Source organism: Alosa sapidissima, chromosome 2, assembly GCF_018492685.1.
Source record: "Alosa sapidissima isolate fAloSap1 chromosome 2, fAloSap1.pri, whole genome shotgun sequence".
Taxonomy (NCBI): domain Eukaryota; kingdom Metazoa; phylum Chordata; class Actinopteri; order Clupeiformes; family Clupeidae; genus Alosa; species Alosa sapidissima.
The window spans coordinates 17,948,572-17,961,448 of NC_055958.1; the positions used below are offsets into that span (position 1 = coordinate 17,948,572).

The 12,877-nt window shown below is 42.0% G+C and overlaps 1 protein-coding gene across 4 annotated transcripts in view; it reads right to left on the minus strand.

Annotated features, from left to right (window-relative positions):
* ncam2 (neural cell adhesion molecule 2) overlaps nucleotides 1-1,199 on the minus strand; it is a 152,806-nt gene extending 151,607 nt beyond the window's left edge. For all 4 annotated transcript variants that reach the window (XM_042084236.1, XM_042084235.1, XM_042084237.1 and 1 more), the window contains exon 1: nucleotides 836-1,199. In XM_042084236.1, coding sequence (XP_041940170.1) covers nucleotides 836-887 — 52 coding nt within the window. In that variant the 5' untranslated portion in view covers nucleotides 888-1,199. The remainder of the gene's footprint in view (nucleotides 1-835) is intronic.
* Between the last annotated feature and the right edge of the window lie 11,678 nt (nucleotides 1,200-12,877).

Genomic DNA, 12,877 nt, shown 5'->3' on the forward strand with positions numbered 1-12,877 from the left:
GCGGTTTGTCTTTCAGCTGGCAAGGCTGTGCAGCGGTAGCAACTTCAAACTCGTCCGATACGTCTCGTGGCACTCAACTGCAGAACGGGAAGTAGCCTCTAGGCTACACAGGGTGGATTGAACATCCACTGAAGAGCAAACATGAACCTCCGATAGAGCATCCTTTTGCCAAAAAACATTACGCAATACAATTCAAATAGGGAAAACTTAACTTTGTCGACCCTTTGTCGATTTTTTTATTTTTATTTATTTTAATTAAAAGTTTGTATTCATTTTCGCGGATCATATTAAAATATGGAGCTTTTTAGTCCTCTTAACCTATTAGTAATAATTGGGTGTAGAGCATAGCAATTATTCATATTCAGATAAGCAAATTCGTTATTTACCAATTCCAAACGCCTATTTTAGGCCACAAAGTCCAAGCGCCAAGAGCCCGTTTGTTTCCCTGCCAAAACGCACTGAATGGACAGTGCTTGTTGTGTCATGTTCAAAACATCAATTTAGAGATGCACAGCAGTAAAGCCTTCCACACAAAAAATAACCAACCAGTGTAAAACCAGGAGTTTTGTCTGTAAAACTTCGTGAACAAATGTGGATAAATATCAAAAGGGACAAGTAATAATCAGGAACCATCTTTTAAAAAGAAGTACTCAACCTCTCAAAAGGACGTGCCTAAACTACAAAACACTGCAAAACAAATCCGCCCTTACTCTGTCGTTTTTTATCCATAGATTCCCCGCACAACCTGCACACCGGGTCGTGGTGGCGAGATGTATAGGATGTTCTCATGCAAGTTTACTCACACCATCACACAATGATATTGTGCCATCCTTACCTTCAGTACTGCGGATAAGCAATCCGATGAGAAAGATGAGTTTTCCGATCATTTTGCAGCAGGTCGTGCTGACGGACAGCTCACAATGTTGAGAGCGAGTTGAATTCACTGTGAATGTACGAAAAGGCAACAGCAGAAGTCGTTCCGCTCTCGTTCCTTCGCTCCCTCTCCCTCGTTTTTTTCTCTTTCGCTCGCTTTTCGTGTCCGTTTGTCGCGCGCACCCGCTCGCTCACAGCTCACTCGCTCACTGTCCACTACGGACAGAATGTGGCAAGGAGCGCGTTCGGCTCCCTCAATGCAGCAATCTTCCAAACGCGCTGAGCCTAACAACTCTCCAGGCGCAGCAACAAGCCCGTTATAAACCAATAGCCCTCTGCTGGAAGTGTAAATCCGAAGTTTTTTTTCTCCAGGATGTCTGCGGTCTGTCGCACAAATACAAATCTTTGTAGCCTATGCAAGCGAGAAACCCTTAAAGATAAATTCACACTGGCTCTTGCAAATAGTCGTGCGCGCCCCTACACACACACCCTACCTACTGTAACTTCACACCTGCCAATACACAGTTACAAAAACAGGTCTAAAAACTAGCACCCAGTTTTCATTACCTCATTCAATCAAAGAGCGAAATCTTACGTCACCACAAAGCTACAGTGTTTACCACAGTGGCAACTGTGACAAAGATATCTCTTACTGCATCTATACAAGTAACACTTAGGTACTTGTGCTCAGGCTTCATTCTTCAAGTGCTCCAGAGTGTAGTAGCATGGCTACAGTCTGTGCTTAATCAGACATGCATGTGTGCCATAACCAGACATATTGACTCCAGAGCCCACATGAACCTTCCCTGAACTACAACCAACAGCAGTGGAGAGAAACAGCAGCAGGGCAGGTGAACTTCAAACTCATACTAATTAATGAATCATCAAGCATGTCCAGCCTGCATTGTTCCAATGAAAACAGATGACGCATAAACTGCAGCTTGCTGAAGGAAAAGAAACATTTCAGTCTGAAATATAGGGGTGTTGCATATTGAATGTGAAAAGTACATCAGTACATGACAGGATGACACATTTTATCTGTGATGTTGTACTACCACTAATCCATTCTGTGGTGATGAAGAATCCCAAAAGACAATAGATGTTAATTAATAAATAACATCACCTTCATCACCATACACATTATGTTTCTGATAGTGTGGCTGTTCATTCGCCTCTCAACAATGCATAACAAAATGTCCAGACATGCTGTGAGATTTAAAACAGTCTGTGGCTCTAAAACATTTCCTCATGAGTCATTGTACTCTAACAGCATGAATATAATTTATGAATTTGTTGTTATTGTGCATAATCACAAAATAAGCTTTCCCATGTGCAGTATTTTTTAAAATTCATAAATTACTTTCCACTTAACATTTGTTCATGTTTTTGGTAAAGCATTAATGTTTGTATCATGGCTTCACATCTATCTTTGTATACAAAAAAATATGTCCACTTCCCCGAAACGATGCCAGTTGTGAATGTCAATGCACTTAACCTTGCAGAGCTTTAACAGAGTCCTCCAAAAAAGTAATGCACTCTACAAACACACGCTCTAAGGGAAGGGAAGCAGAAACCTTGACCCCCCCAAGCACCGCCATATGTAGCCAAGGCATTTGCGAGGTACTGTGGTATTGACTTAAGGTTTATGGAGAGATTTGCGGTGTTTGTTGACTCGAGGGGAAGCATCAGGGGCGGCACTGGCCGCTGAGCAGAGGAGTCGGCAGGCGGTCGAGCAAAAGAGGCTGGGTCAACTCGTCAAAGCACGATCGGCTCTCGCAAAGGTGATGTGCACTCCATCCAGTCACTAGCTTCCAGTGCATGGCGTGCAGTGTGGCAGGTGTCATCCATTCCAGAGGGTCTTGTCAGAGGACTAGAATATAACCAGCCAAGTAAATACTTTAGAAGGATCCATCATCATGCCCTGTATTGACATTGCTGACTTCAGTTTAATTGGTTTTACACAGACACATCGGGCAATCATGGAGATGGATTCCTGTACTGTTTTCTCAGCTGACAAACACTGTGAGTTAAAAGCCCTGGCTCTCAGAGCCGTGGCAGAAACCCAGTCCAAGGAAGTGATCCCAGAACTCTCCCATAAACCCCCTTCACCATCACTGAACAGTACAGATTCTGCACTTAAAACACTCACTGCAAAATGTTGGTCTCCTTGGTAACACTTGGTGGAGACCAGTGACGAATCGTGCGCTGCTGTGGCTATGCCCACCCCATGTCAACCTTCACATGGCCTTGCCGGGTCTTCCACTGCGCCAGACCCCTCCAGAGCGACCTCACATATGCTGGAGGACTGTGGGCAGACACAGGGCATGTTAAGACAGCCTACATCTGCCTCTCTCTCTCCCTCACTCTGCCTGCCCTTCTCTTTCATGTTGGCTTCATGTCTACTTACGCTTAGGATGTCATGGGTGGTACCACTAATGCAAACAATGTGCCTACAAGTCATTCTTTTCAGACTGCTGAGTTTGGTACTGCTGCTCTCAAGTCTCCTGTTTTCTGGATAACAAAACACATATTTAAATTTTAATATTGTGTGTAATGTCTGTATATAGTAGGGTTATTTATTTTCTGTTTGGTTTTCTCAGGCAAATTGTCCCATCTGTTTTAAGGTATTTTCTAATGCTTGAAGGTACTGGAAGCCTGAACAGAGAAAAACAGCTTAACTGCTGAACATACAAAAGGAAATGGGGGCCAAATTTGACAGATCTGCTGGTTTATGATAAAAAAAAAAAAAAAAAACATTCCCAAAGAGGAAACATGAAAAGACGGCGCTGTCTGATGTATTATTTTTTGTTCTGCTGCTGCTGTTGATTGACTGAATTTACATGCAGATGCTGTTTACTCTTTATAGATAAAATCAGCTGTGATCGGCTCTCCTTTTCTCAAGGTCATTCCATATCCTCCTATTCCAACCTTTACCTTGGTACCACTATGCAGAAGGAAAAGGCCATTATATGTGTGTGTGTGTGTGTGTGTGTGTGTGTGTGTGTGTGTGTGTGTGTGTGTAGGTGTGTGTGTGTGTGTGTGTGTGTGTGTGTGTGAAGTGAGTGTGTGTAGGTGGTGAGGAAAGCAAAAATAGTGAGTAAAACCAGAAGAATACTCCACTGCCAAAGCCATCTGTTCGAGATTACCTGTAAGTGACTCTGCATAACAGAAATCCATATTGAGCATTTAATACCTGCTTCAACTCTCATCTCATTTGCCCAATAACATGCACTCCATAGATTGCAATTACTCGTTATGTCTCTGGGAGATGTGGCATGCAGGATTAAGCCACGTTTTGTTGTATCCCTCCATTATGCGCGTCACATTTTCTGTGCACGTGCGTTTGATTTAATAAACATGCTTCCCCTGACTCTTCAATATTGCTCCATTTCATTGCTTCTTGCCTGAAGGCTTCAATGTTTACCTTCCATTAGAAATTGTTTGTCACACTATGTGACCTTATCTTTAATGGTTTGTGCCATCATCAGACCTTTTGGGTTAATAGGGACACATAAAACAGCCGAAGACTCTGAACAGTCTCCACTCCTCTTCCCCTCCTCTCCTCTTCCCCTCCTCTGCTCTCCTCTCCTCCAGGGGCCAGGAACTGGGAGAGAGTGGGTAGCGGTGTTCAGTGGAAGGTCACCAGAGAGAGAGAGCCCTGAAGTGAAATACAATATCCTGTCAGTAATTGTTGAATTAAGTGATGCCTATTAGCCAGAGCCCAGAATGGAGGACATAAAAGCCTTGCGCTCCTGACAGAGACACTTTGTGACTCTCCTGATACCATCACCAGTGATAATACATCTAATGAATTCCATGTCAGAGATAAGCGAAAGGGCACGGCAAACACATGAAAAGAAGCTTAAAATATGAACCACCTACTCACTCAATATTGCATGTGCACAGACAGAGAGAGAGAGAGAGACAGAGAGAGAGAGAAAGTGATACAGCGAACAGACTAATGGTGCATACAGAGATGAGTAGGGCTGTGATTAAACATGTTTTCACCCCTCACAGTCTGACGGTTCGCTTCCTCAGCCTCAGATCAGATGCAGAGTGTTTGGAGCTGGGGGGGGGGGGCACAGAGGCCTTCCCTCCCCCTTTCTGTCTCTGGCCCAAAAAGGGCACGGCTCTCTGGGGGGGCACATGACACAAAATATCAATGACGCCTTCAAAAACAGAGCATGCACAAAAGCTCTGACTCCCACGCTCCTGTGTTGCATAGGACACCATGGGACACGGAAAGTTCAGACAAAAGTGCTTTAAAAGTGCCCGGATCGCTCGGGGGAGGCAGGAACGCAAACTCTGCCAAGTCATCATGTGCTTGGTGGACTGAGTCTTTTAAATTTATATCTCATTGCTGCGGGTGAGATGACGAAACGAAGATGTGGCCTAGGCCCTGAACAGACTGTTTAATTTCACTGTGTGCCAAATGAAGATATCAATCACAGTATTGATGCACAGTGACTCAGGCACTTCTTTTGAGAGCAAGACAACCCATTGAGAATTGCCGGAGCACATGAACATCCTACGGGACTTGTTCACAACATGCTCATTTTCAAAAGTTTTCAGGACCTCTTTTTATGTGTTTCAGCTGAGTGCTTTTCCCAATTGTAAGACTACATATATTTTGAATAAGGACCGGGGAGGTGTAATCCTAGATTACGACAATGATGTCTCACTATGCCTGAATATATCTGGAAGCTGCCACACATCTGAAGCCAACTGTGTAGACACAAAACAAAAATCGTGTTGTAAATATTTAAAGAAGCTTTAGTCTAAATGAGTCTTTGGTTACAATATAATGTATTTTTCAAAACAGGATTTACAAATAAATGTAAATATAAACACAAACATAAACAAACGCAACTTCCTGCGCAATCGCTGACCTTACACCTTATCCTCCAATTTAATTTACTATTCATAGAAAACCAATGACGCACAGATTTCAGATGGCATCAACATGTATGAATACCTCTCACCTTAACTCAGGAGAACACAGCAGCACTGTGGGGCTAAACGGCAGCTTTATGGCAACTGTGGCAACATGGGGGCGAATAGAGCCAGGCATCACCAAAATGCTGCTGAGCAGTGTAAACATACTGTCCACTGCAAAAAATTAAATCTAACCAAAGTGTTATTAATCTTATAATAAGGTCAAAATATCTATTTGGTATTGTTTTTAGTATGAAAATACTTACCTAGCGCTCTTTCAAAACATCCTTTTGACTTAATTTAAGAAGACTTTGACTTATTTTAAGGAGTCTTATCAAGACAAATTTACTAAACGCACTGGCAGACAAATTTGCTTGTTTTTAGGACAAATTTGCTTAACGCACTGGCAGAAAAAAATGCTTGTTTTCAGGATGAGATGTCTTAAAATAAGTCAAAACTTTTCTTGAATTAAGTCAAATGATTTCACGAGAAAGCAGTAGGCAAGTCTCTTTATATTGAAAACAATACAAACTATTTTTTTTTTATGTTAATATAAGATTAATAATCTTGGTTAAATTTGATTAGATAAGCAGTTTTTGCAGTGTAGCCATCAAAATGCAGTTTGGAATCTGCCCCTGGTATTGGCAGATGTAATCTCAAAGTCACAAAGGGCCATAGTGTAGAGTAAAGAGAGCAGGGGAAAAAGTGCTGCATCACTGGACTAGTTGCGTTTTATTGATGATGCCTTCCCCAGAGTACTTCATTAAAATAACTTTTTTCATACCAGGATTGCTACTGATTGTGACCAAAGCATTGAACATGAATTCTAAAAAGACATCACCGTTCATATCCACTGATCACTTTCTAGGGTGCAAGTCTACAGCCCCTGAATTTTGTTGACTCCGAATGATGACTGCACACAGACTGAAGGATCAAAGACCACAGACCAAACGTTCATTTAGGATTAAAGCGTATCACGCTTCAGTCAAGCCAACTTTGACAGGAGCTGTGATATGAAATGAGAAAGCGATGAACACAAAAGGACTGTCTGCTACCTCTGTTCCCAGATATGGTGACAACAGGAAGATCCCAGAGGTGGTGGGGGATTTTCGTTCTTACAGTACTTAACATGCCGTGTAATGTAGAACCGTAAGATTAAATTCGACAATTAGATTGTATATATTTACATCAGATAACTGAAGATGGACATGGTGTGGTGTGCCATACGATACCAATACTGTTGGACAGCTGGACATGTCTTTGGAACCTTCCTGCAGCCCTGTGATATGCAAAGCAGAACTGTGATACAGAATGGGGACAGAGGAGACAGAATGGAAATTTGTTGAGTTGACTTAAAACTTAGTCCTAATCATATTTGTATCTCTTGATTGGTTGGTTTATTTGGATCAACCCTATAACACGCTACTAGATATGCAATCGATGGTGACTATTTCAGATAATTCAATCTATTTCAGACTATTTAATTTTAAACCAGTGGAGAGCGCAACACATTCATCATGTTCACTTCTTCTTCAGTCTTCACTGGTACCTCCAGAATGTTTTCTCATGGAAAAACATCCCCCCCCCCCCCCCAACTTGACCAGCCTTCCGCACACTTCTTCACTTCACGCACCATCAGCTTCAACGCTAACGCCTCTCAGCGAGTTCAACGGCAGCCTTCCAGCTGCCGTTCGCACCCAAATGGGGCCTGTTTGTGCAGATGTGGGCAGAGAGCTGAAACTGAGGGGGAGACGTTTTTATCAATAAGCCATTAGCAGGAGCCGGGCGAGAGGAGATGCGTGCGCAAAAGGCTTGATGTTCGTGTCTAGCGGACTGATCGGAGCATCTGTTACCAGATCAGGAACACCGATGAGAGCTACGCTGTTGTTTTTCTCAAGGTGAGACTGGGAGCAGGGTGCTGTATATGCAGACAGACAAGACGGTTCATACAGTTTGGAAGACCATTTACAAATATAGAAGTTCTACAATAAACAGTATAAAATAATAAAATAATAAGCATTCATATTTATACAGGTGTCATAACTTAAGTAATGGATTTATTTATTCTTTTCTCCATAGAAATTCTGCATTATTTGAAGTGGTAAGTTGACAGGATATAATAATGCCCAATTATATGAGCTGTGAATTAAAAAAGGAAGGTGGTGGCAGTTTCACAGACCAATTATGATGACATTTTCCCAGATGATTACATTTAATTATCACACTTTCACGACTGCCTCTCAGCCACTAGCAGGGCTTGAAAACGAAATTATTTTTCAAACGTTCCGTTCCGAACGGTTCAGATAGGCCTATGTTTAACGTTTTCGTTCTTGCATGCGTTCCGCCACCAACATATCGGTCCTGAACCGGTTCGGAACGCAAAATATCGTTCGTTCTTAAAGTTCCGGCAGTGTTTGGCGGGCCTATCAAGTCTATTTTTGTGGACTTTACCTTAGAATAGACGTAGGCTACTCATTATTTCCCCTTGATTTAGCCTATACCGTAGCTATGGCCAAAAATAATAAATCACAGGCGGCATCCAAAAACATTCAGATGGGCTATCCATCCCATAGCCTACAGACTTACTGTAGGCCTAACCTATGCCTATAAATAATTTCTTATCAAAAATATTTCTGGATACGTGCTAAACTCCTTACCTGGTTGTAGCCTTTTGGAGTTTTATCCATATGGAGATCTTCAAAGGCTTGCGCTATAATTCCAACCCTGTTTATAAACGAACCTGTCTGTTGCTGACAAGGCCTATCTCAAATTTCCTGTTTAACTCTTCTAGGCTACATAGAATAGGCTATAATTGCGCAAACATTTCAAATCCCGACTTTAAAACGACAAGGCGTGGACAGGCAAAATAGGCTATTACGCATAGGCTACAAACAATTTCCAAATCAGTTTCAGTAGCCTACGCCAGTGTTTCTCAAACTTTTACAGACCAAGGACCACTTAACCATTAGAAAAAACCTCACGGACCACATAGCTAATAGACACAATAGGCCTACTCACTGAACCCACCTTGCTTATTGTCTTTGCACCTTGCTTATTGTGTCAGAGGATTCATATGATTTAAATTGGCATAGCTTACATAGGCAGTATTGCAGAACTTTGGATTTACATACAAGTTGGTTCAATATTGCGAACAACGCATCTATATTATTTTTTACAACAGCTCGCGGACCACTTGGGATAGCTTGCGGACCACCAGTGGTCCCCGGACCACACTTTGAGAAACACTGGCCTACGCTACGAGCTGGCCTAAGATCCGAAGTGGCAGACGGATAGGTTACACTACAACAGCAAGACAAAATATACCCATTTGGACCAAAGGTCCATTTATTCGTTGTTTTTTTTATTTCAAACTGCAGAAATCAAATTATTAAGCTGTTATATAGAGAACGGAAAAAAAAAAACGTTATTAACCGGTTTTGTGGATTTCAGAATAACGTTTCTGTTCCGGAACAGTTGAAGACCATTTTGTTTTCGTTTCCGTTTCCGCTCCTCGTAAAATTCCGTAAAATTCCGTTCGTTTTCGGTTTTCGTTTTCGTTCCTTGAACCGGTTCGGAGCCCTGGCCACTAGGACTCGTAATTGCAAGGTAATATTTTTATCAGGGCATATTTTACATGTGCATCCCCAGTCCCCCTGAACTCCACAGAGATGAGACATTCATGCTGGTGTCATTCATGAATGATCCAGATGTAACAGTTACTGTCTGTGTCATCATCCCAGCTATTATTATTATGTGGCTGAGTAACTATGGCGTCGACTGTGCCCATGAAGCCAAATCTTTAAGTTACTGCAGTCACAGACATTTACACACATTTTGGAATGTAGTCTGCTGGTAGGGATTTGGGGTATTTTTCTGATAGCAAAGCGCTGCAAAAATATGTGAATGTAGTCTACTGCAGGAATGGAATATTTTTAATTTGGCTTAAAAACTTTTTCTCAGAGATGACTCCCAAATTAAGCAGACTCCAGTTGCCCTCCATAGAGAAAGAGAGCTTCCTCTTAATATACCATTTGTGTCCTTCAGGAAAATGCATTGCCAAAGTTTGCCAATCATATTGAAAAGTATATTATAGCCTGCACAGTGTACATGCTATTCTGAGGAAACAGATCTTGACTAAACATTATCCAAGGGGAATGTTATTAAACAATCCTAAATGTGTACGTCCTTGTCTTTGAAATAGAGATAAACTGGATTCGGAACCTGCTTATTTACATATCTCAGTGCCAAAACGTGCAGTTCTTTTTCATGTTTATTTCAATGGATTTTAAAGGTTGATCTCTCAAAGGCTGCATTTCAGACCTTTTGCGAGGGCAAACAATTTGTTTTTGAAGTTAAGGACTTAGAAGAGGAACTCCTGTTTTGATGTTGCCGTTGTCAGGCCTGACATTTGAGGAGGAAAAAAAAAAAACATCAGGCAGCGGAAAGCCCGATAAGCACAACTGCAGCCCCTTCAAATTGTGTTGAGAAAAACCAGCCGTGAACCACCAAATGCAGATTGATAAGATACTGTGCCTCTCTGTTTCAACTGAAATGGATCAGTGACCAGCAATTTTTAACTGATTGGACAAGACTGACGAGCCGGGTCCATCTAGAGTCTTTGTCGACGAAGCGCATGTGATCATGGCAGCATTGTTCATTGGCAGGAGTGGACCTGCTGAGGTGGTTGTTCCTCAAGCTCTGGGTAAGCTGAGCAAGCTAACAATGACTCACCAAATCTGTTGTCTCAAGAAACATGGTTCCTAAAAGCAACTGATAATGTTTAATACTGGTTCTATTGTTTCTGAAAGGTTCTGCTATTGATGCATTGAACCGCAATCTGGATTACACCTGCTTCTATAAAGCGGAAAATCATCACTGCAAGATAGACGTGTACCGTTTTCACATATGCCAGAATACCTAAACAATCACTCTTAGCAGCTCTCCTCCCATTTTTTGCAAGACACGCCCACCTTGGCCTGATAGCTCTCCTGTGCCCGGCAAAATGCGCTTTCATTTTCATTCACTCTCTGTGTACATGATGATGTCATGTTTTAAGGCACAAATCAAGTATGAAAAAGGCGCCGATGCCCAGCTCTTGAAGAGTATAGACCTCTGAAGCTCCCCTACAAAAAAGCTGCCATCTTTGACATCCGGTATCTGGTGATTTTTCCTATGGGGAAATAACATGGGGATTTTGAATTATCGCACCTGTTATACTCTCGTGGGGATGAAAAAGTCTGAAATGCAGACGTTTTCTTGAACACACTTTTGTCCTCTACCTTCGAGTGGATACTGTGATCTCTGGTACGTGAAGGCGGCATACTTAGAATTTTGCTACCCCAAAGCTAACTTGCAATGCAACTTGCCATAGGTAGTTAGCTTCAATTAACAACCGGATCTCCTTATATGGGCATAGATGGCCGTTTTGGTTCTTTTTTGTAGGCAAACTTCAGAGGTCTATTCAGATTTGGCACTTGAGGAGACAGAGAGGCAGAGTGTGGCAGCACTTATGGCTCCCACACACAGTTGTGTTCCGTCAACGCATGCCAGTGGGTGTTCCCGACGGTAGCTATGCAAATGACTTGAAGTATAACCGTAATTTGATTGGTTGGTGCCGTCCATCGATTGGCTTGATTGGCCGGTGCCGTCTGTCGGTGCAGCACCAGCTGCACTTCTCAACGCGAGCTACGAGAGAAACGCGACGCAACGGACCCACAATTCAGTTCGGCAATGGATGACGTGAGCCCATGTAAAGTGAATGGGATGCGTCTCCAGCAACGCAACGCACGCAGCTCTGTGTAGGAGCCGTTAGACTGGGTATTACTGTACGCCAGAGACTGTTTTGGTAAAGTTAGGCAGTTTGCAAAGGCCTAATGAATTATTCCACTTAATGGTGCCCATCATCTTCTCTGTCATCAAGCACTTGAATTAAAACCCTAAAGCCTATGTTAAAACGGCTGTTGGTGTTATGTCCATTTTGATTATTAAAAAATGATTGCTAATTTGTAGAGCAATTTAATACTATTATGGCTTTTCCAACTACCAAGCATAATCTCATTTGTAAAGTGCTATGGGTGCCAGGAAGTATCAGTAACAGACATGGTGTGTACGGACACTGCACTAGTTCACTGCACTAGATCATTTCAGTGGTCTGATTTTTAAACATTTACTAGATGAGGTAGCACATCAATTCAACTCACACTACTTGAAAGCTGGAACTGAGAAGAGGCTGGGTGATCTGACAAAAGGCCCTCTGTGATATTAACAATTTCACAATTAATGAGTGAATTAATGATTTTGCACATTCTCCATCACTTTTCCACAACAAGAACAGCATTTCAAGGTTTACCTTATCATACCCGGTCAAGCCCTGATGACTGCAAAAGTTGTATACTGTAGATGAATTTAGGTCCCTAGGCCTATTCTGTACTATACAACAAATCAAAACAATGACCGTCAGTGTCCTGAAACCAGGGGTCTAAAAGCGGAACGGCAAAAGCCAACTGCAGTACCAACAGGAATCATAGAATGGAAAAATTCTTTACACTGACAAAACGGCCTTTGAAAATCTCGTAAACCATTTTCGTATTGATTTACCAGGATAAATGTCCAGGCCACACCTTCCCCTGCTTTCACCTCCTACAAGGAAGATAATCCACATCTTATCCCCCTAAAAACAGATGAAACTAAAAGTGTCAGAAGGGTCTAAAGTTAAGACCAGAACATACACTAAACTTTAAGGGGCTGACCTAGTGATTTGAACATAGCTATATGGATCATTGAGAGGGCAAAACAGAATGGAAAGCAACTTTTACTTCTGTTTACCTTAAAATGTGTTGTTGCTTTTTCACGTCATCCATGGAGTAGAATTACTGCCCTACATCATCTTGCAGTCTGTTGACATCTTGTTGTCATGTGATCACTAAACTTTTGATTCCTTTTAATGCTGTTGTCAGTTGACTCAATTTAACTGTGCTTATGATTGAATGTTCCCATTTTGTTGTGGGCACCGCAGATTACCAATGGAGGGTGGTGAGCATTGTTTACCTGATGAAGTGAATGCTTAGTA